The sequence below is a fragment of the Pyrgilauda ruficollis genome, unplaced genomic scaffold (genome assembly GCF_017590135.1).
Source record: "Pyrgilauda ruficollis isolate IOZ18807 unplaced genomic scaffold, ASM1759013v1 scaffold2, whole genome shotgun sequence".
Classification (NCBI taxonomy): Eukaryota; Metazoa; Chordata; class Aves; order Passeriformes; family Passeridae; genus Pyrgilauda; species Pyrgilauda ruficollis.
In genome coordinates this window covers 2,373,444-2,393,808 of record NW_024519206.1, presented here as the reverse complement: position 1 = coordinate 2,393,808, position 20,365 = coordinate 2,373,444, and the positions used below count along the sequence as shown (strand labels likewise).

General features: G+C 35.5%; 1 protein-coding gene across 1 annotated transcript in view; it reads right to left on the bottom strand.

Annotated features, from left to right (window-relative positions):
• VPS50 (VPS50 subunit of EARP/GARPII complex) overlaps positions 1-20,365 on the bottom strand; it is a 79,928-nt gene that overhangs the window by 27,866 nt on the left and 31,697 nt on the right. Inside the window, exons 14-20 of the mRNA XM_041466619.1 lie at positions 16,809-16,906; positions 16,041-16,135; positions 15,327-15,425; positions 11,983-12,073; positions 10,298-10,474; positions 5,825-5,943; positions 4,282-4,388 (exon numbers count right to left, since the gene is read on the bottom strand). Of these exons, the coding sequence (XP_041322553.1) occupies positions 4,282-4,388; positions 5,825-5,943; positions 10,298-10,474; positions 11,983-12,073; positions 15,327-15,425; positions 16,041-16,135; positions 16,809-16,906 (786 nt within the window). The remainder of the gene's footprint in view (positions 1-4,281; positions 4,389-5,824; positions 5,944-10,297; positions 10,475-11,982; positions 12,074-15,326; positions 15,426-16,040; positions 16,136-16,808; positions 16,907-20,365) is intronic.

The window sequence follows — 20,365 nt, the reverse complement described above, 5'->3', positions numbered from 1 at the left end:
GTTCTCACAGGGAACTTTAGTCATCCTTACATCTGCTAGAAGAACAAAACAGCAAAGCACAAAGAGTAAAGCATTGACAACAACTTCTTGACAGAGATGGTGGAAGATATCAATGAGGAATGGTGTGTTGCTCAACCTTATACAAATGAACAAGAAGGCCTTGTTAGAGGTGTGAATGTTGGGGACAGCCTTGGCTACAATGACCATGAGATTGTGGAGTTCGGTATCCTGCATGAAGGAAGCAAGGCAGCAAGCCAAATTGCAACTCTGGGCTTCTAGAAGAGCTAACTTTAGCATCTTTGGGGATGTTTTTGGAAGAATCCCATGGGGACAGGCTCTGCAGGAAAAAAGAGTCCAAGAGAGACGGTCAATATTCAAGCACCACTTCCTCCAGGCTCAAGAACGGTGCATCCTGATGAGCAAGAAAGTGGGCAAAGGGGACAAGAGACCAGCATGGATGAACAAGGAACATCTATCAAAACTCACTAAAGCAGGACATATACAGGAGGTAGACGTAGAGACAGGCCACTTGGAATGAATACAGAGATGTTGTTGGAGTGAGCAGACATTAAGACAAAAAAGCTAAGGCCCACCTGGAATTAAAACTGGTCAAGAATGTCAAGGACAATGAGAAGGACTTCTTCAAATATATCAATAATAAAAGGTCTGCAACTAAATGGAGAAGGAACCCTGGTGAGGGGACACAGGAGAGGCTGATATACCAAATGCTTTCTGTGCATCAGTCTTCATTGACAAGACCTTGGGAATCCCTGACCCAGGTGACTGGGAAAAAGGAATGGTGGAAGGAAGACACACATTAAGAGCTAAAATGCTGCTTTGAAGGAAGAAGTGCAAAGTCCATTGAAAGACCGTGTGATTTAAGGTTTTTTAAGTCACGTGAGGTTCTATGTTATGTTATCAGTTACTCACTTCAGCTAACTTCTGCTGTGAGGTTTGTCATCACTATTATTATTTTCTTGCAAGATAATGGGGTTTAAAGCAAGCAAAATCTAAGAATTTGTCCTCAAAACACATTCCTAACACAAACAAAAATAAGGCCAAAAAAGCATTAAAACCCATCAATATAATAAATACCCATTAAACTATTTCTTAGGTCAGAATGATATTAATTAAGAGATCACTGAATCAATATACACAATGACACAGTTATTATTAATTATTCTTGTTGATATATAGTGGTTAGTCAAACTATTCCATACAAATTTAACACAGGTTTATTCTTCCTTTACATTTTAAGCCAAAATGCAATGGCTTGATAGGAAAAATTAACCTTATAAATTAGACTAATGGCTACTTTATACTAGAAAGAGAACTAATTACCTTAATTAATATAAGAGAAATCTGATAAATTGAACTGTTCACTTGAGATTCAAACACAATTGTAACTGCTCCCACTTCAATTACACATTAGCAACTGATTTATGTAGTTTATAAATCTTAAACTACTTTTTTTTTAAATTCATTTAGCCTCCATACAAAGCATAAAGCACATAGAAATAGTTCAAAATGGTTAACAAACACTTCATACTCATTCAGTATGACACAATGGGCACTACTACTTTCCTAACAGCAATACTCATTCAGTATGACACAATGGGCACTACTTTCCTAACAGCGGGCACTACTACTTTCCTAAAAAGTAAGGCAATTATTTCTGTTATTTGATTGGGCAACTTCATCACTATGACTGAAAAACAGCAAAGAAAAACATATTGAGGAGGAAAAATAGTAATCCAAATAACTACTGATCCACTGTTTTAATTTTTAGGATGCAGAATTTCAGATTGTTTTGAAAAAATTATGGAAATGACAGAAACAGAAATATGGAGGCAAAATTAAGATAAATCATGGATCTAACAGAAGTGAACTGTACCAGACACTGCACATGAGCCAGACTCACGATTTTCTACACAAAGGACACAGTACATTTCATCTATCTAGGATTTGGTAAAAGTATTAATAAAACAACATTGCACAGTAAATAAATGAAGCTAGGGCATGTTGAGTAGGAAGGTAACTAAAAAAAGCTACCAGTGGACTTCCCAGTAATCGGCAATCTCTTTAACATTTTCATTAATTACTCTGGCACAAAAATAAGAGTGATAATAGAAAAAAATAAACAGGCACCATCAAAAGAGAAAAGTACTAACATAATGTACAGGCGTACTTGATGATTGTAATAAAAATTGGACTAAATTCAGTAGCACAAATTGTAAATCCAGGCATTTAGGGGACAATGAATTAAAAAACATGCATCTTTCTACTATTAGCTAGCAGCTTATCTCTTGGGAAAAACTGGGAAAGTGAAGGATCTGCTGGCTATACAAGGCCATCACACTCTACAAGGAAGCTGTAAGAAATCTAAAGAGGTGCAAAATGGAAGGAACTTAGGACCATGATGCAATGATATAAGAATTGGACAATGCAGCAAGATCTCATCCAAAGTACTGCATGATTTTGGTAAGATTACAACAAGAGCAGAAAATTTAAGCTTCTAGTGGATAAATACAGAGGACACTAGTAATCTTGGCACATTGTTTAGAAAACCAAAGACAGAGAAGAAACAGGATCACTTCCTGTGAAAACAGCAGAACAGTACTCATTGAAAAACAAAATGATCTGTTAAACCTCAAAATTTCTTTTGTCATAAGATCAAGTCAGCAAAAAATAGGAGGATAATTTTTTTTTATTCTTTAGGCTGACAAGGCTTCTGAAATAGAATTCCTGTTAGAATCAGTGCTGGGAATAGAAGTATTTTTAAGCTGGAGCTCAAAACAGCCATATTTACAGGCAGTACTAAATGATATCTTCCTCCCACAGGAAGTCCTTTCCAATTCCATGTTTTAAATAACACTACTATCACTCATTACCAAAACAATATAAAACACCCCAAACATCAGAAAATTTTAAAATTAATAATAATTCCAGAAGGAGATGAAAGCATACATATGAGCTTTTAAAATAATGTTTAATTTTGGGGTTATCAACATAATCCTCAAATAGGATTCCTTATGTAAAATTGGAAAATCAGAACTACTGCTTCTCCTACTGGTACAGTGTTTTATGGCAGGAACAGAGGCTGGAGTTTGCAGGAAAGTGCCATGAGTGGTATCTATATTCAATCCTCCATTTTCTCAGAGCAAAACCTTATAGCAGAAAGAGCAAACAAATCTCTCCAGCCTAAGTCACAGATCAATCACAGAAAAGTTACAACAGAATGAACTCTCATTTCAGGTCTATATGGTAAATGCTTAAGGAAAAGAAAGGTTTTAGCAAACCTGCCAAAAAGATTTAGAAAATTAATTCCTGACTTTCATGCCACCCTTGAAGACAGCAAAAGGTGCTAACCAGGTGTTGGAGTAACCTTTTTTAAAAGGGCTTACTCTGAAGTGCAACAATCATTTTCAAACTTTGAAGGCAAACCTCATTAATGCAACACATACAGAATTCCTCTATCTCCTGCCTACTCAGATATATTTAGGCAGTTACTTCCCCTTCCCTATAAATAAAACAGAAGTCAGTAGCAGAAAATTGCTACCGTAAAATTATCTAGATCATCACACAGAAGGCATGATCACAGAAAATCAATCCCATCACATCTAGAATTGGAGGCCAGTGTTTTCACAGAAAAGTCTGGCAAGGAAAGACCTCAAGAAGTGGCCTAGTGCAACCTCCTGCTCAGAGCAGGCCTAAAGACACAAGGCTGCTCAGCAGCCTGACCAGTCACATCTTGATGACCCTGCAGTGACAGAAATTCCCTATGCTAGCATGTATGAGAGCTCTTTTCTTCTAGCTTCTTCTGTAGTAAAAACAGTTATTCTGACTGTGAGAATTTGAATAATGAAATACAAAAAAAAAATAGTTCTAAAGTTCTTATTTTTGCAACTATTCTACTTTAAATCATTTCATAAAATACATCAGCAACACAGAGCATTCATCTTTTTGCTTGCTATATTCACTCGTCTAACACATTCAGTATTTCAAACAAATAAACTACCATTATTGGTTAAAACCAACATATGCATGCAGATTAATTTTCCAAGTAAAAATAACTCACAAGATATAAATAAATTTGTCTATTTAATTTAATATTTTTTTAGTGTTTTATTTCTATTTTCTTAATATTTTCAAAGAGTAGAAATAGAGTCCAACTAGGTATATTCTTCAGGGTCTTAAATATCATTTAACATATTTGCTATAATCTGTAAGTTTGCAGAAAAATCAAAAACACTTATAAAAAACAAAAATTATTCTACATACCAACTAGCCTTATTACATTCAGTGTAGTGTTGGTTAGAATAGGTGCATTCACTTTATTGAGGTTATAATCCGATCTCTTTCTGCTCCTCAGAGTTTCTCGAGAAACACTTAAAAAAAAAAAAACAAAACAAAACAAAGTACAGCAAATTTGAAAACATTCAAAGACATTCAAAGGAAATTTAGTGGAAAATGTATTATTCCTCCCCCGTTCTTTCACATGACAGTATGCCTTCCAGTGCAGAGTTTTATTTATGCCAAAGCACAACAAGGTTAGGATTCTAACATTTAAGAAAGAAGCCTGATCTAATTTACATAGAATTGTGCTAGAGAAAGAATTTTGACTTTTATTCTAATACTGGAGTTATTGGCCTCTGTCTTGCCCCAACAGTCATTTTAGTCACTCTGAATCAAATTCATAATTCATTAAGAGAATAAAAGCAACACAAGTCACAACAAAACAGAGGCAGATTTGCCAGCTACAGCTGAAAGTTACTACCTAGAAATAGAAGCAATTTTGAGGAAGGTGAAACTAAAAAAAGTCATTAACTTTTTAATAAATTTTAGTCCTGAAAGAGTCAGGAAGTTGGACTCAATGATATTTATCCAACTAGATACATTTTAATTTTAAGATAAACCCTCTGATAGCTGCCATACCTCAAAATTATATTCTTCCAAAAATGTCAATTTCACAGCACAAACCTATGGACAGCAACTCTTGTCTGTTCCAATTAAATGATTTTTAAGTATATCTCCACCACTTCTATGAAAGGAGGCAGTTTACATGGTATACCTTATAGAAAGAATCATGCTAACAATATTTTATCCTAAAAAGTTATTTTGTAACTACTCTGCTACTCTGCTTTGATCCAAGTGATGGCATTCTAGTTTTCCTGCAAACCCTACATAAAAAAATGTTAGCCTGCTTCACAAAGTCTGAATGCACATCTAAGTTGTACAGTGTCCTAGACAGAAACTTGTTTTCAGACCCTTTTAGAGGATGCAAAGTTGGCTTTTTTAATATGAATATATAAATAAAATACTTTTTTATATACATCAAAATGGAATATGTATATTCATTTATATGTGTCTATGTGTGCATTAAAGAAAAAGAGAATTTAAAATTCAAAAGTACCATCTTCAAGCTATGGAATAATCTTATTTTTTTTCTTAACCTGTAGAAGTTTATTGTTCTGCAGAAGCCCAAAACTCAAAGCATTTGTCTGCAAACTTTTGACACAACAGAAAATACAAATATACACAAGAGCTGCTATAGAAGGACCTTCAGTTAACATCTAGTCCTTACTAATCAGTTTTCCACTACCTGCTTCAGAGACCCTTTATCTGTTTTCAATATGTTCCTTTCTTCAGGTTTTCTCTGCAATAATCGTGAGTGGTTTAATGTTCCTCCCCACTCTGGAGATCTAAGTGCTGAGCTTTCTAACTGTGCAGGCAGCATAATGTTTATTTGATTATTATTCCACTAATTAGAATACTGAGATGAAAAGCATGTGAATTAGCCCAAGAACCCACACAGCCTACTTACCTTTTTATTGGGGCATCTCCTGTCTGCTCATCCACATAATCTCTTTTCAGCTCCTCAGGAACATCACTGTCACTATCATACTCTTGATATGCACTTTTTTCTTGTTCATCTGATTCATACTGGTAAAAATAAATAAATAAATAAATTGACTACCATTCTTTTTCTTATAATATTATCACACATTTAATGTTGCACTTGGGTCACTTTTTGGCTTTTACCTTGATTGGGATACAAATAACTTTGCTGGTTGAAAGGCTGCTGTCAATGTTCTTTAAAAATGCAGCAGGTAAATTATATTATGTTGATTAGTTAAATACCTGCATCATTCTATTTCAGCTACCAATAATTTGTATTGCTTTCTAGTTGATGTATAAAGTACCCACATATTTGAGCTTTTATTATTTTCTTATAATCTGAAAAGAAACAGTAATAAATCCTCAAAATTCATCCCTACAGTGGCAGTAAAAAAAAAAAAGAAAAAAAAGAAAAAAACCCTGGCATTGCATAATAGCTAATTATTATTGCAAAAAGAACTAAACTATTGCTTCACAAAAATACTTGTTTATACTGTACACATTCAACTAAGAAAATAACCCAATACCAAAAAAATAACCTGTAGCTACGCAGAATGCACCTGCATTTGAAGAGAGAAACTTTTCCTTAATACATAGACTGCTTTGAAGCTACTGTAATCACACAGTGACACAGGTAACACACTCTGGCTCCAGGATTCTTAAGAAATGGCAGCCAAAACACACTAGGACACATATTTTTTCAGTCACACATGCCTTGGCCCCCAAGTTGCTGAGAGTTTTCAAGGCTAGCACAATGTATAAAAGCAAGAACCCCACAGTACAAATTCAAAACAAAAACAGCTCAGGTGGAAAAAAAGAATGTAATATGAGACACTTGAAAGAAATGTTGAGACCATTAGTACTCCCAGGCAAAATATCTGCATCATGAACATTTTAGACAAAGGAAAGTTGTAAAGAAAGCAGCTCAGTTTATTTCAAAAATGAGCCGAGATCAGCCTTAACTAAAGACAAAAAGAACCACAGTTTAACTAACTTGGCTGGAACATTAGCACAGAGAATTACCACCACTTATTATGCATTAATAATGTGCTGATGCGATTAAAACTTAGTGACAGTAAAAAGATAAATTGACCACAAATTGTTAACTACAATTCATATTGATGTAAGAATCTGTCAGTTGACATTAATGAAATGTCTTAACATCATAGAATAAGAGGGATTTTGAGAATTATTTTTTTTTTTAACATGGAAAAACACTCTTATTAAGTCTCCTTCAATCTAATGCTATTACTGATATGGAACAGCTATTTATAGGATAAATGCATTTGTATTTTAAAATATGCATTAAACCACAACTATTAAATAGTGACCTCAATCTGAAGAGACTTTATAAATCTATTTTGAACATACACAGTCTGCAGTAAAATTTTGAAGTGGTAAAATGAATTCAGGTATCTTGTAGCAATAACAAGGTAAAGTGTTAAGGCAATCCACTCAAACCATCCCACAGGAAGCTGTAAGATTCATCAAAGTTGAAGAGTGTTACAATACTGGAAGTTAACTGTATCACAACGGACACATTTTAAGAAGCTACAGAAAAGGGGCATAAAGCATCTCACCAAAGCTCAAGATACAGAGCTGAGCTAATTGGGTCCAGGGGCCCCATTTTGCAACATCTAAGCACTTGAAAAGACTTGAAAATTCTCAAAATAAATCCTGACAAGTCTTCCAAGCCTACAGATAAACTGACAAGTAAATTAAATGTTTATGTCCTTATCGTGCTACTTCTTTCTACATTTTGCAACATGTCTATATTCTCTGGAAACAAAATTTTGCAACCTCCATCTGAAATAACTCCAATTTTCAGTGCTAAAAGGTGCCTCCACCTTAACCGGTCAGTCAAGACACTGAAACACAAAACCTTAGTAAAAATTTTATCCTGCATTATTTAAGTAGGTTATCTATCTTTCCATGTAAAGAATAACAAAATAGGTGTACCTTCTAAATTTTAAACATTTCTGCATCAGCACTTTGGAACAGACAGTTTTGAGACTGAGACGTTAAAGGTTAATGGCTCAAGCAATCGTCAATTTGCAAGAGCAGCAGGTGCTCTGCTGAGGCCAGGTTTGCACAGCAAGAAAAAAAAAGTGTGCTGGCAAAATCTCTGATGTCCATAAGACAGAGGAGATGCACAGCCACCACCAGAGGATGACCATGAAAAACCAGCCTTTGTTTAGAAACAAGCTGGTTTTTGACCCAGATACGGAAAAAGGTCAGTAATAAACAGTTTCTGTGAAACAGGATAATGCTTTTTATCATGACAAAGTCCTTCCCATGAGGAGGTATCACATAAGCCTTAAGGTATTCACCCCTTCTGAGAATGCATAATTGGCTCACCTCACCAGGTCAAACAGCAGTCAAGTTATTTAGAAGGGGCCACAAACCAAAGACCCCCAAAATGCCACCAGACTCATTTCTGCAGCCTTCCACCAAAGGACTGCACATGATCCACAGTGTTGCAGCAGCCAAAAACACCCCTCAAATGGCGGTACCTGGCTGCTCCTCCCTGAACATGAATGTCTATTAACCCAGTGAACTTTCATGTTTGGTGGTTTGCCTCAGCCCCAACAGATCAAGATTGTGGCCATCACTTTGAGCAATGGACACTGAAATTGTAAAAACCAAGTCCCATTGGATCCATGAGTTGTGTTATCTTTCCACTATCTACTCTTACCCTTTCCTTCTTTTTTCCTTTGTATATTTCATTAAGTTATATCTTGATACTTTTATGTTGTTCTATTATTGTAGATAACACACTAAATAAAATGGCTACATAGGTCATTTCCACTGAAACCAAAGTGTTCTAAAATAAACCTGCCATTTATATGTCTGTATAAACACCAATCATCCAGTGTTGTTTCACTCTAATCTATCCCAAAGGATCTATTAACAAGTACCTCACTTACCCTGCCTCTGGGACAGTAATGCAGAGAGGAGACTGAAAATGTCAAAAGGGAAAGTAGGATGGTCATCTGCACTGTACAGTCACCTCAGTCATAAAATACCTTCGTTCCAATACCAGCCCTGGGAGACATCCTGTACGCAAGTTGTTCAACTTGTCTCCATTCAGAGAGACAAACTTCTGTCTGTTTTACACTTATGTTTTGTAACTCATGCAGGTTTCAAAGAGTGCCAGTAAGACCTGCAGGACCACTACTTCTCTCATGAGCCTGCAGTCTCTGTGTCAGAGGTCTCTTCGAACACTAACAATTCAGTGATTCTGTATAACTGACAGAAGGCAGCACTGACACTTCATGCTGACAAAAGCCAACAAAACAGTGTCTCCAACATGTTCATCAGCATTTGCTACCTAGTTTTTCATCAAATTATTTAATGCTTGCAAAAGCTTAGCACAGAGTAAGACAATGTCTTCTAAATTTTTCTTCAAGCAAGGAGAAACAGATTCTGAAGGGTAAAATGTTAGTAATGGAAAGACCAAAGAAGGTCTGTCCTAACTCGTATGCAGAGTTCTCATACCTCATACAAATGTGCAGAGAGAAATAAAAACACCTCAACCTATCCATAGCTGAGAAATGAAGACAATTCTACAAACCCCTTCTACAAGTGTAAGTATGCTGCTTACAAGCCACTAAACAAAAAATATGGGAACAATGTAGGCTCTCATTCACTAGCAGTAACCCGCAAGGTATCAGAGGAGTCTGAAATCACTAAGCAGCAATTATTCTTTTTTGTTCTTAAGATGTTATCCAACCTCAGTAGCACAAGTTAAGCCCAAGAAAACATCACTCATCAAAGGGATAAACAATAACAAAAGCTTAAACAAAAACACGATAATGTAGCATTTAAGAGAATGATACAAAGTTTTACATTGAAACACATTTGATCACTAATAGATTTTGACAGACATCTGAAAAAAAACCACACAGCTATTGCTCAGTTTTACAGAAGAACCCACAATAAAGAGATTGTCCTGAGCATTTCAATTACATCTAAAAATGACGTAACAAACACCAGAAAATCCATGGCAAATCACATAGGAGTGAACAAAGACAACATAAGGAGCAACCCACAACGATTCTTTCCTATGAAGCCGGAAAGCAAGTCCTAAAATGATAAAATTACCTCCACAAAGAAAGCTAACTTAAATCCCTGGAAAAATACTAATTTAGGTGGAACATGTCTTGCTAACCTTCAGGAATACTTGACTTGAGTGGAAAAAAAATGCTGATTTAGTGCAAAACAAACTGAACTTTAAACAGGAAGCCTGGGTTTCTGGCACTTGTAAAAGCAAAGCAGCACAGTATTGCAGGCAACAGAATCTTGTAGTAAGACACTTTACAATCATTGCCTCACAAAATAAATCATCATTTACTGAAAGCATTATTTGATTCTTTTTTTTTCCTGAAACACTCCATACCCCATTGGAAGCTAACACGTCTTCTGTCTCATCATCTTTGCTGTCGGCCTGGATTTCGAAGGGGTTTCCTCCGGCGCAGTACTGCTCAAACAGCGTCACCGCCGATGCAACTGCAGAGGCAGGCTGCTTACTCGGTGACACGGATGGGGAACGCGACTGCTCCAGGAACTTAAATTCCTATCAAAAGAAAGAAATCATGTTTTCATCAGGCATTTTCAATATTATTATGACCCCAGTTCCATAAAAACAAAGGATAACAACAAACTTGTGGACAATTAACTTTTAGCCAAAGTTTGCTGCTTATTTAAACATGCTTTTCACACTGGCTCAAGTTAACCTCAAAAGTGACAACCTTATGCTGTTTGGTTTTGTACTTTTAGGAGTTTTCTGCTACAACATGCAATACATCTACATTCTGAAAGTATTTACTGTCTCAAAGTAGGTGAAAACTAACTGTGGCTTTTATTTCACGAATTAAGGAGATAAAAAAGACTAAAATTCCATCCAGAAATGTGGTTCTCTTTACACAAGTTACCTAGCAATTTACTAAAGCTGAAATTTTCTTGTTGATATTTTATTTTTTAAAAATTGTCAAGATTTTTAACTTCTCAAACCCACTACACAGTTTCTGATCACTGGGTGAGTGCACAAACTTTTGCAAGTGTATGGACCAAGTAGGATCCAAAAGGCGTATTTTTTTTTCCTAACCAAACACATCATATCTCAGATGACATACCATTTTTATCTATTAAACTCTAGCTATCAATACTCATAACGGTAAAATGTACATTTTCATTTAACTAAAGGTTCAAAGATTAAAACACATGCAGCTAAAAGGACTACAATGTTCGATTTCTGTTTGCTTAAACAAATCAGTAACTTTCTGCCATTTTCTGCCGCTCCAGTCCCTTGAGCAGTATGTAGGGATTTAGAATCCCATTTCTTTATTAAAAATATTATTTCTTTTGCTGCTGAGAGTCCTCCCTTCCTTTCCCTCCATACTTTTAGTGACCCAGTAGCCTATTGCTTACTTCTACAGTTAACTCCACAGAGGCTGCAAAATGATCTTGCTCAACACTGGTGTGCTAAAACATTTCTGAACTTCACTTATAGCTTTAATCACAGGCACTATGTTTTATTTGGCAGAACAAGTTAATTTCATCCACCACATGCTAAAAATCAAAAAAATCACTTCAGATGATTAGAAGGTAAGTACAGTAATTACTTGCTTTCAGTTGGACTTCACCACAGAAGAATATTTTTTTTTCCTGTCCAAATGAGGCGGTATGACCTATGTTTCCAGAAACAGATGCCAAGTTGGTACAAGCTAGTGAGTGCTCATGCAACTATTTTCAGGCACTCATGTTTTAGCATCTTACTATCAGATAAATAATTTAGAAATTAAAAACAGACACATTAACAGTACATTGAAACAGGAAAAATAAAGGCTAGCATTATGCTTACAACTCTAGCATCTTCCATAAAAACCTCTGCCTGCCTGAAAAAGAAACACTACTCTTTCAAAACTCCGAAGTTTCTAATACCATGAAGTAAAACCGAGGAGCTTTTAGAAGCAATTAAAAACATTTGTACAGTAGTTCATGGATCTTACTACTTCTTAGAACACCGCAACTCTTAGTTATTGAAGTAATAATACACTTGTGCATTTTATTCATAGAACGTACATGAAGCTGCAAAATACTAAAGCTTGATTTAACAGGACAAAGTTCCCAGGTCTCATTCTCCAAAAACATTCTTAGCTCTTCAAGACGGGTTCTGAAACACAAATGAATACTCTTAATTAGCAGAAAGAGTAAATCACAAAATTGGCAATTACTTCACTTCTGCAGTGAAGTAATTCTAAAACTGAAAAAAATGTTACACTTTAAAACAAGTATTTAAGCAATTCTTCCAATCAACAAAATACTCAAAAGCTGTGGCTACCAAAGCAGTGTATTTTTTATGACATCTCTGCAGAAAGATATTCTTTGAGACTATCTCCATAAATCTGTAAACTAGTTCTTTTAGTCAAAACCATTACAAATTATAGAGGGACACCTACAGTTATGCGGAAGTACTGGATCTTCTTCCTCTGTAAACTGTAGAAAACAATATAATATACACAAACTCTCCACTAGCACCACAACAGCTTCTGAGAGCCCACATAAGACAGATGCTTCTTTCAAACACACTGAAGCCAACAGAGAGCAAAAGCAAGTGGAAAGAAATAATATTCTACAGACATACCAGCCTTTCAAAGATAAAACTTAAATGGCTATTAGTCTCTAATTTTCCTTACAGCTTAATTTTACTTTGGTATCAGTACTACAGTAATAAGGAAAAGTAATCAAGCCATTACATCTCTGCATTTCTTCTATTGCTTTTAATCACTAGAAAAGCCTCCACTCTGTCATAAGCAGAAACATCTTTGATAAAGAAAAAAAATTTGTCACATAAATGGATCATATAGGAAAAGACAACAATGAATGCTTTTTGGGATCATATTGCTCTATATTTTTCTCTTAATATAGGGCATATTGTTTTGTTTAACAAGTAACAGTTGGTAAATTATGCACTGGGTTTCTAATCAGGCAATAAAATATTCTAGGAATACCACAATTTCAGTAATAAACTACAACCATCACTACAATTAAAATTTGCTTGCCATGATGAGATAAGCAATACGTTGAATTCTGACTACAGTTTGCTGTGTCTATTTAAATTCATCAGTTAAATACAAATGGACTTTAAGTGCTATTTTCAGGGCATTGAGCACCCATAGCTTGCAGATCTTCTCACAGTAAAGCCGACAGAAACAACAGCCAGAGATGCTGTGAAAACCAGCATTAGAGATTAAAAGTCTTTGTGAGGGAGACTGAGGTGAAAGTCATAGAAAAGCAAACATTCAAAAGCCACACAACAGGTTTTGCAGCATTGAGAATCTGAAGCTCTAACAGAGTACTTGAACAAATGCTCTTAATTTTTACCAGCATACACATCTAGAAAGGGGAATGCATGAAGACCTGATGCATTAATTCTCTGAAAAGCTTAATTGTATCAGACACACTTTTTTACAAGTGTATCAGTACAAAAGCAAATTGCATTTCAAAAATCACCTTACTGATACTTTTGCCAAAAGCTCATTCTGATTTATCAGAACAATCAATTGCAACCAAAAAAAGGCTTCCTGTATGCTCTAGTACTATGTTCTCTTCTATGTTTTTTGAATCACACTTTGAAAGCCAATTCCTTTAAATATTTTCTCTATATTGGCAGTGCTCTATAACACCACACTGCCCAGGAGGCTACGTATGTCAAACTACACAAAGAACTGATTACTCCTGGACTCTAAGCATTCATTCAGCTTTCATGTACTAATGCATCCTTAAAAGCACTACTGCTTTTTTTCCCCCCTCCAATTAAATGCCCAAGAGAAGTGAAAGCCACATTAGCTTGATCTGAAAAGGCAAGATGCGTAAAGCTTTATATAAAACAACCTAGGGGATATAGCTGTGTGACAGGGTTTTTAATGTTTTTTCTTCTGAGAATGAAAACATCAGCCAATTAATCTTCACAATACCCATGCAGCATAAAACACATAGAAATTATTAAAAGTTCTCATATAATTTAATTGATGTCAATAAATATTTAATTTTATTTTCACAAGAATTACATTATCTTAAAAAACACAAGTTATTACAAAAAATTACTATTTCTATCCATATTCCAGCAGTGTTCCTTAACCTTTATTTTACTAAAAAATAATTCAGAAAATTTGCCTGTAATTACTTAAGCTGTTAAACATACACAGAACTGTAACAAGTAAAATTATGCTTACTTAACCCAACAAGGCATTATGTGGTAAGTCAGTGTAGTAAAAGATGGTTAGTTAGACCAAAATCGGTTCACGAAATTCTGTCTAGGATTCAGAAAAATTTCAAGAAATAAACAGGTGGCATCTCCTGACAAGACATAATGTGGATCTGATTAAAGCTCAAGTTTTTCAGACAACTGGAACTGAGGTCTTCATCAAATGACAAGAAAGAATTCCTAGCTACAAACTACCAAAGCTGGAAGAAATTCCAAACCACATTCTCATCTTCTGAATTTAGGCACTGTTTCATGTTCTCCTGCCCTAATTTTCATACTTCAGGGACTTTAGGCAGAAAGTCTCTGACTTTTCAAATGGCTCTGGATGTATTACTTGTATGACAGCTCTGAAACAAGAGGACAACAGATCAAGACTAGGAAAGTAGGCATTTCCTAGAGCATGGAAGGCTGTATTTCTTCTCATATCTTCTTAGGTTTTACGCCCAGAAAGAATATAATGCTAGATGACTAGAATTAAAAAGTTGTCAATCACCGAAACCAAAACATTTCTAAAATCAAGACAACTAAAACAAACAGAAAGATAAGTCTTGATGCTGTTATAGCCATATATCACATCTCAGTCCCGAGAATGCCTGTCCATGACAACACATGACTGGCCTCATGGGATATGACATTAGAGCTGACTGAAATGTAATTACATCCTGCCAACGAACAAGCCATGAAGACACGACTCAAAAAGATGGACTCAGTCCTAAATATCTTACTTGATTCAAAACAGAATTGCATATTGAAAAAACATTTCATAGCAATATATAATGGGTCTTCTTAAGCAATTGCATTGAAAAAGAAGACACAATTTTGCTACAAAGTATGGACTTCAGAGGCATTCCTTCCCAGGATGCCAGGAGACAAGAGGCAACCTAAAAAACGACTGAAACTCTACATTAAAAAGTTGTTTGTCTTTATCTGACTTGCCAGCTGCAGAACTACAGTTTTCCACAAATACAGTGGAAGCCAAGGTTTCTCTATCCTCTCCCCTTCTCCAGGGTTCAGAGACCTTATTCTCATCAGGAAATATACTCTACAGTCAACCTCAATGCAGGAACATGATGCAGTGGAATTCCTTTGCAAAGGAATCTGTTTACCCAACAACAATAAATGTCATTAGAATCATCTACTGCACATATAATAGTCTCACCTGTGGTATGTTTTGAAATAGTTAACACTTTGTTTTCTGATAGATTCTTGCAAAACTTCAGACTTACTGCCACAAAATTCTTCTCCAACCTGCATCAGCCTAAAGTAATAAAACAAAATTTAGACATATTTATTGATTTCTTAATACTGCTGTTCTAACTGTGAGTGTAGATTTATCTTCAGAAACACAGAGTACCAATGTTACATTGCAACGTTAAGGCTGCATTTCACAAAATTCAAATCCTACCATTGTGTGCCATATGCATAGAGACAAAGAGCCATAAGCAAAATAAATGTATTTTTAAGAGCCTGCTACACAGGACAAGCTGTCAGTTCACAGTCTCAATGTGCGATTTTATTGTCACAATAGAAGGATATAATATTGTACAGGCTGGCAGTACCACAGTATTTTTCTGCTTGACTCAGACACCCTTTAAATGCTCTTAGAAAAAAAAAATTACTAGGCCTGCACCACCCATACTTTAAAAGGAGATAATACTGAAATCATATCACACTTAAGCAGCAAAACGGTTCATGCTACCTCTCCTAAATACATCCTCATAAACTCTCACATATAGAATTGCTCTTCAAGCTATCAGCACATTTGAATGAAATTGGCATCAATATGCAAATATCAGCCTTAATCAACAGTGGTATCTGATCAGAGCTCATCTGTGCTCATGTACTTAAAGCTCTTACAACCACACCAGCATACCTGCTGATAACATCAAGTACAAATATGAAGTCATCATATTTGAAGTTAGACAGATCTGTTCCCAGAAGATATGTTTTCACTTTCAATTGAACATCCTACAAAACACAAAAAAGTTTTTAACAAGTATAGTTAATACACTGAAGTGAAGGCTTGGATGCCTGGTTCATTAACACTTGTTGGTTGCTTGCACTTATAAATAAATTCTTTTTTTGAGACTCAGAATAGAATTTCACTTTCTGTAACATGGGTAATTTCTCTAAAACAATTTTATAATCATTTTCTTTACCACTCTATAACACAGATAGAGTCAATCCTAGATGCTTTGTTGTCAATACAAAAACAGAACTCAGCTTTTTCATCATACATTTCGGGTGACACTACACTCCAAACTGATCAAGCAATCACACCAGGAATACCATGAAACCAGCCAGGTTCAAAAGGCTCCAGGTTCTCCAGAGCTATGGTTATACCAGAAATATAAAGCAGTATACAGAGAAAAGCACATGAGAAGAAAATAGACTGTGTGGCAGCACACAGGTTGAAAGAAATGGGATCAGACTAAAAGTCCTATTACTATGTTTTGGTATCTTGACTGAATTTGGAAGCATTGCAACCACTGAGTCATAGAAATTAATTTCTCTGGTCACTTAAAAAAATCTGGAGACATTTCTTTAAGAACATTAGTGCAAATATAACCATAATTAATATTGGAGAGGTGGAATGAGGGGGAATAAATACCTAGGGGGAAACAAAATTCAAAACCCATACCTGCCATATTCGTGAAAGCCCATGCTCCAACTTCTTTTTTACATAGTTGCGGTCAAAACTGTTCTCTTCAGTTCCAATCACATTGTTGCCATCTGAAACTTCAGGTTAAAGGTATTATAAGTATTTCCAAAAGCTTTGGAAGTTATCCTACACAGAATTACATTTCCTTAGCTATTGACATATTATTATTATACAAACTCCAGAAGAGCTACTTTTCTCTAAACTTTTGAACAGAAACGAGTAACGCACATATCAGCATGTAAGCATTACGTGCAAATGCAGACCAGGAGAGTTTCATCCCCTGCATACCAAACACCCATCCCAACAGTGTTCCTTAGGTAGTAATGTACTGCAAGGATCACAGTGGGAGCCAGTCCTGACTGATCCTTGCAGTTGTTCATTACTAGGCTTCACAGCTTTTTCCAGAGAAACTCCTGGCTTAGCTCCACCTTCCTTAGAGAAAAGAGCAATTTTTAGTGTCTAATTTTGTTGTCTACTGAAGAAGAGTCCAGAAACATAAGCGTACATATGTCATCCATCTGTCAGCACCAAGAAATTTTTATCAACAAAGTGCTCTTGCCTTGTCATGCCTTGCTCTTAATCCAGACCTTGCAGTCTAGATGAACATCTAAATATTGTGAGCACCTTACTAAAGAGGGCAGTAAGGAATGGGACACTGGATACAAGATTTTTATCAGCCTTTTCAGATGTATGCAGAACAGATCCTGCAGCATTGTCTGAACTACCACATATTTAAGAGAACAAAAGAAAAAAACATCCACTAACAGGAATTGTTATGATTTTTATTAGACATTGACAATTCAATTAAACCAAAATAACAACAGAGCACAGCAGTCTGACCATGTTTTGATTGTATCTTCTTCAGATCATCCAGTGCTCACTGTCAAGTGAGCAATTTCCTTCTGTAACAATCACCAATTATAAACACCACTTATCAGTGCCTCATTCTCCCAGTCCTAGGCCAGACTCTTTGTAAGTAGAACAGTGTCATGTACATCATCCTTCTCCTCATTAACCATCTGGTTTCTGATTTGAACCTTTTCAGAGTATGATTCTCAGAATAAAAACTATTGCCTATTATAAGAATGTTTATATAAGCTTAACAGGAAGAACAAAAATATTATATCTTCTACATCTGTATCTCCATTTAAATTCAAAAGACACGGGGAATATGAAAATTGAGAAGGATGCTGGCCTTGCTAGATTTCTTTCAGATGGAGCCGTAAGGTGTGGCTGGACATGTTATTAAATTATGAACTTTACCTAACACTGAGAAAGCTTTGTCTGTAAACTAGGGATTACAGCAGTGAACATACAAACACTACCAAGAACTAGCGGCAAGCTAGTTGAGCTAGTGCGCCCACAAAGTTGGAACTCAAGAACACAGAACCAGAACAATAACCAGCCAGAATGTGAAAGCTCCAGTAGTGTGAATTGAGTAACTCCTCACCAAAATTAAAAAACATAATAAAATACAGTCCAGAATTTGGATTTATATTAGGGATATTCATTTGTCAAGGCTGCAAATGTGTGTTCAACTTTTTCCTGTGTTAAGACATTGAGACTGCTTTTGCAAGTTAACTGAGAATCTACCCTAATAGCTCAAAATAAGATGATAACAGGCTGTTTTATGTGCAAACAAGACATAAACATAATTCCATAGTATATCTACTGTTGCAAGGCATGCAAAAAAATGTTCCTTATGAAAGAAAAATCACAAAACAAATATTACCCACTGCCTACATAAATCAAAATTTACTAACTGTACCTAAATATGCTCATCTTCTGAAAGCAATAATTCTGACAAATGCATTTTCCTGATCTTCCATGGAACATTAAATGAAATGCAAACAGAAAGAATCTAAGAATCTAATTTCTATGAACAGAAAACATCAAAGTGGATTTAACCTTTCCCAGACTATCAAGGAAACAAAACCAGCAATCTTAGACACAGCACACTCTTTGTGTGTTTCTACAAGCTCCTCTCTTTTGAACATCTGCAGACTGAAGGCAATGTTAAACAAGTCAGTGTCCTTAACCTGTTCTCTAGATTAAAATCATAGTCCCTGTACTCCCAAGCTGCCATTCATGAAGGAATGGCTGGACAGATACTGCAATATACATGTTATTGTTCACTAAAAAAACCAATGGAATATTCTCTGTCAGTCTCCCAATGGTCTTGGTTTATGGACACTCATGATAAGAGGTCTTGTTTCTAGTCTTTTAATGAACTGCACTGCAGCTAATTTCACACATGCAAATGCATTAATTGAGGATAACTTCCTTGAAAGTCAAGGACTGCACAAGCGTTTACACATTTTGTATTAAGGAATTTGGAACAGGCAGAGAACACATATATTCATAACTACACATAAAAATAAGGATCAAAACCACTCAGGAGTTATTATTCTAGATGCCTGATTTACATACAGTGATTCTTCAGGTTTTTCAATATTTCTCAAAATTCAAAAAGGCAGCTTTCAGTCATAACAAAAGGTTTTTGTTTAATCCCTGCACGGTAGAGGAAAGCAAAAAAAGGGACTCAATCAAATCTCTGTCTTCTAGCTTCACTCATTGAATACTAAGCAGGTCTTGCACGGAATTTACACAGAACTATAAAGGAAACATTTTGAAAATTAAAATGGTTGAAATTGAGTTTACATCCCACATCATTTTCTCCTCGCTTTTCTTTGAATCTTTTATAGATACTAGAGCTGTTACCAACTTTTACCCCTATGATTACACATGTGAAATCAGAAGTTTAAATGCTATAGTGATCATTTTACCACTCACTTTCACGTCTTCTGTTAAATCATTGTCTCATGACTACATGTAAATTACACCAACATCATAGTAAATTCCATGCTATGTGAAAATCCAGCTGAACCAGGCAAGCCCTCACACAAACCAGAGTGACTTCGAAGATCACTTTGCTTTGAGCAGGGATGACAAAAATTATCTGCATAGGTCCCTTTAAAATTCATTTTCTGTTTGATACTTTAGTAAAACATAAACAATGCCCTGACCACAACAAACAGTGTAATGGAAAATTTTCCAGTAAGCAGTTTATTTAGAGGGATGAAACCCCATCTTACAGCAATTTGCTGTTTAGCATACAAACAACAAAATCATAGACTAAGTAGTAGCTCATTAAATATGACATAGATATAGATAAACACGACATTCATTTCATGTTATGTTGATAATTTTAGTTCACTAATTTTATCTTCAGTTTGATTAAACAAGTTCAACATATAATTAATTCTGTCTTTCCAAGGACTTCTTCTGAATAAGTTTCACTATTAAAATATAAAGAGCTTTATAAATAATGTCTTTCAAGTCCAACTTCTCACTTCTACAGTTATACTTGTGCCCTAAGATCAAGAGTCCCTTGACACATTTAAGGTACTTTCTAAGAGTGCTGAGATTAACTGGGACAACACTGGGACAGCCAGGAATTCCCAAAACTATAACAGCCAGACATATTGGTACATCTGCTGCTCCAGTCTGTGGGGCTTATTTAAGGAACAACTTCA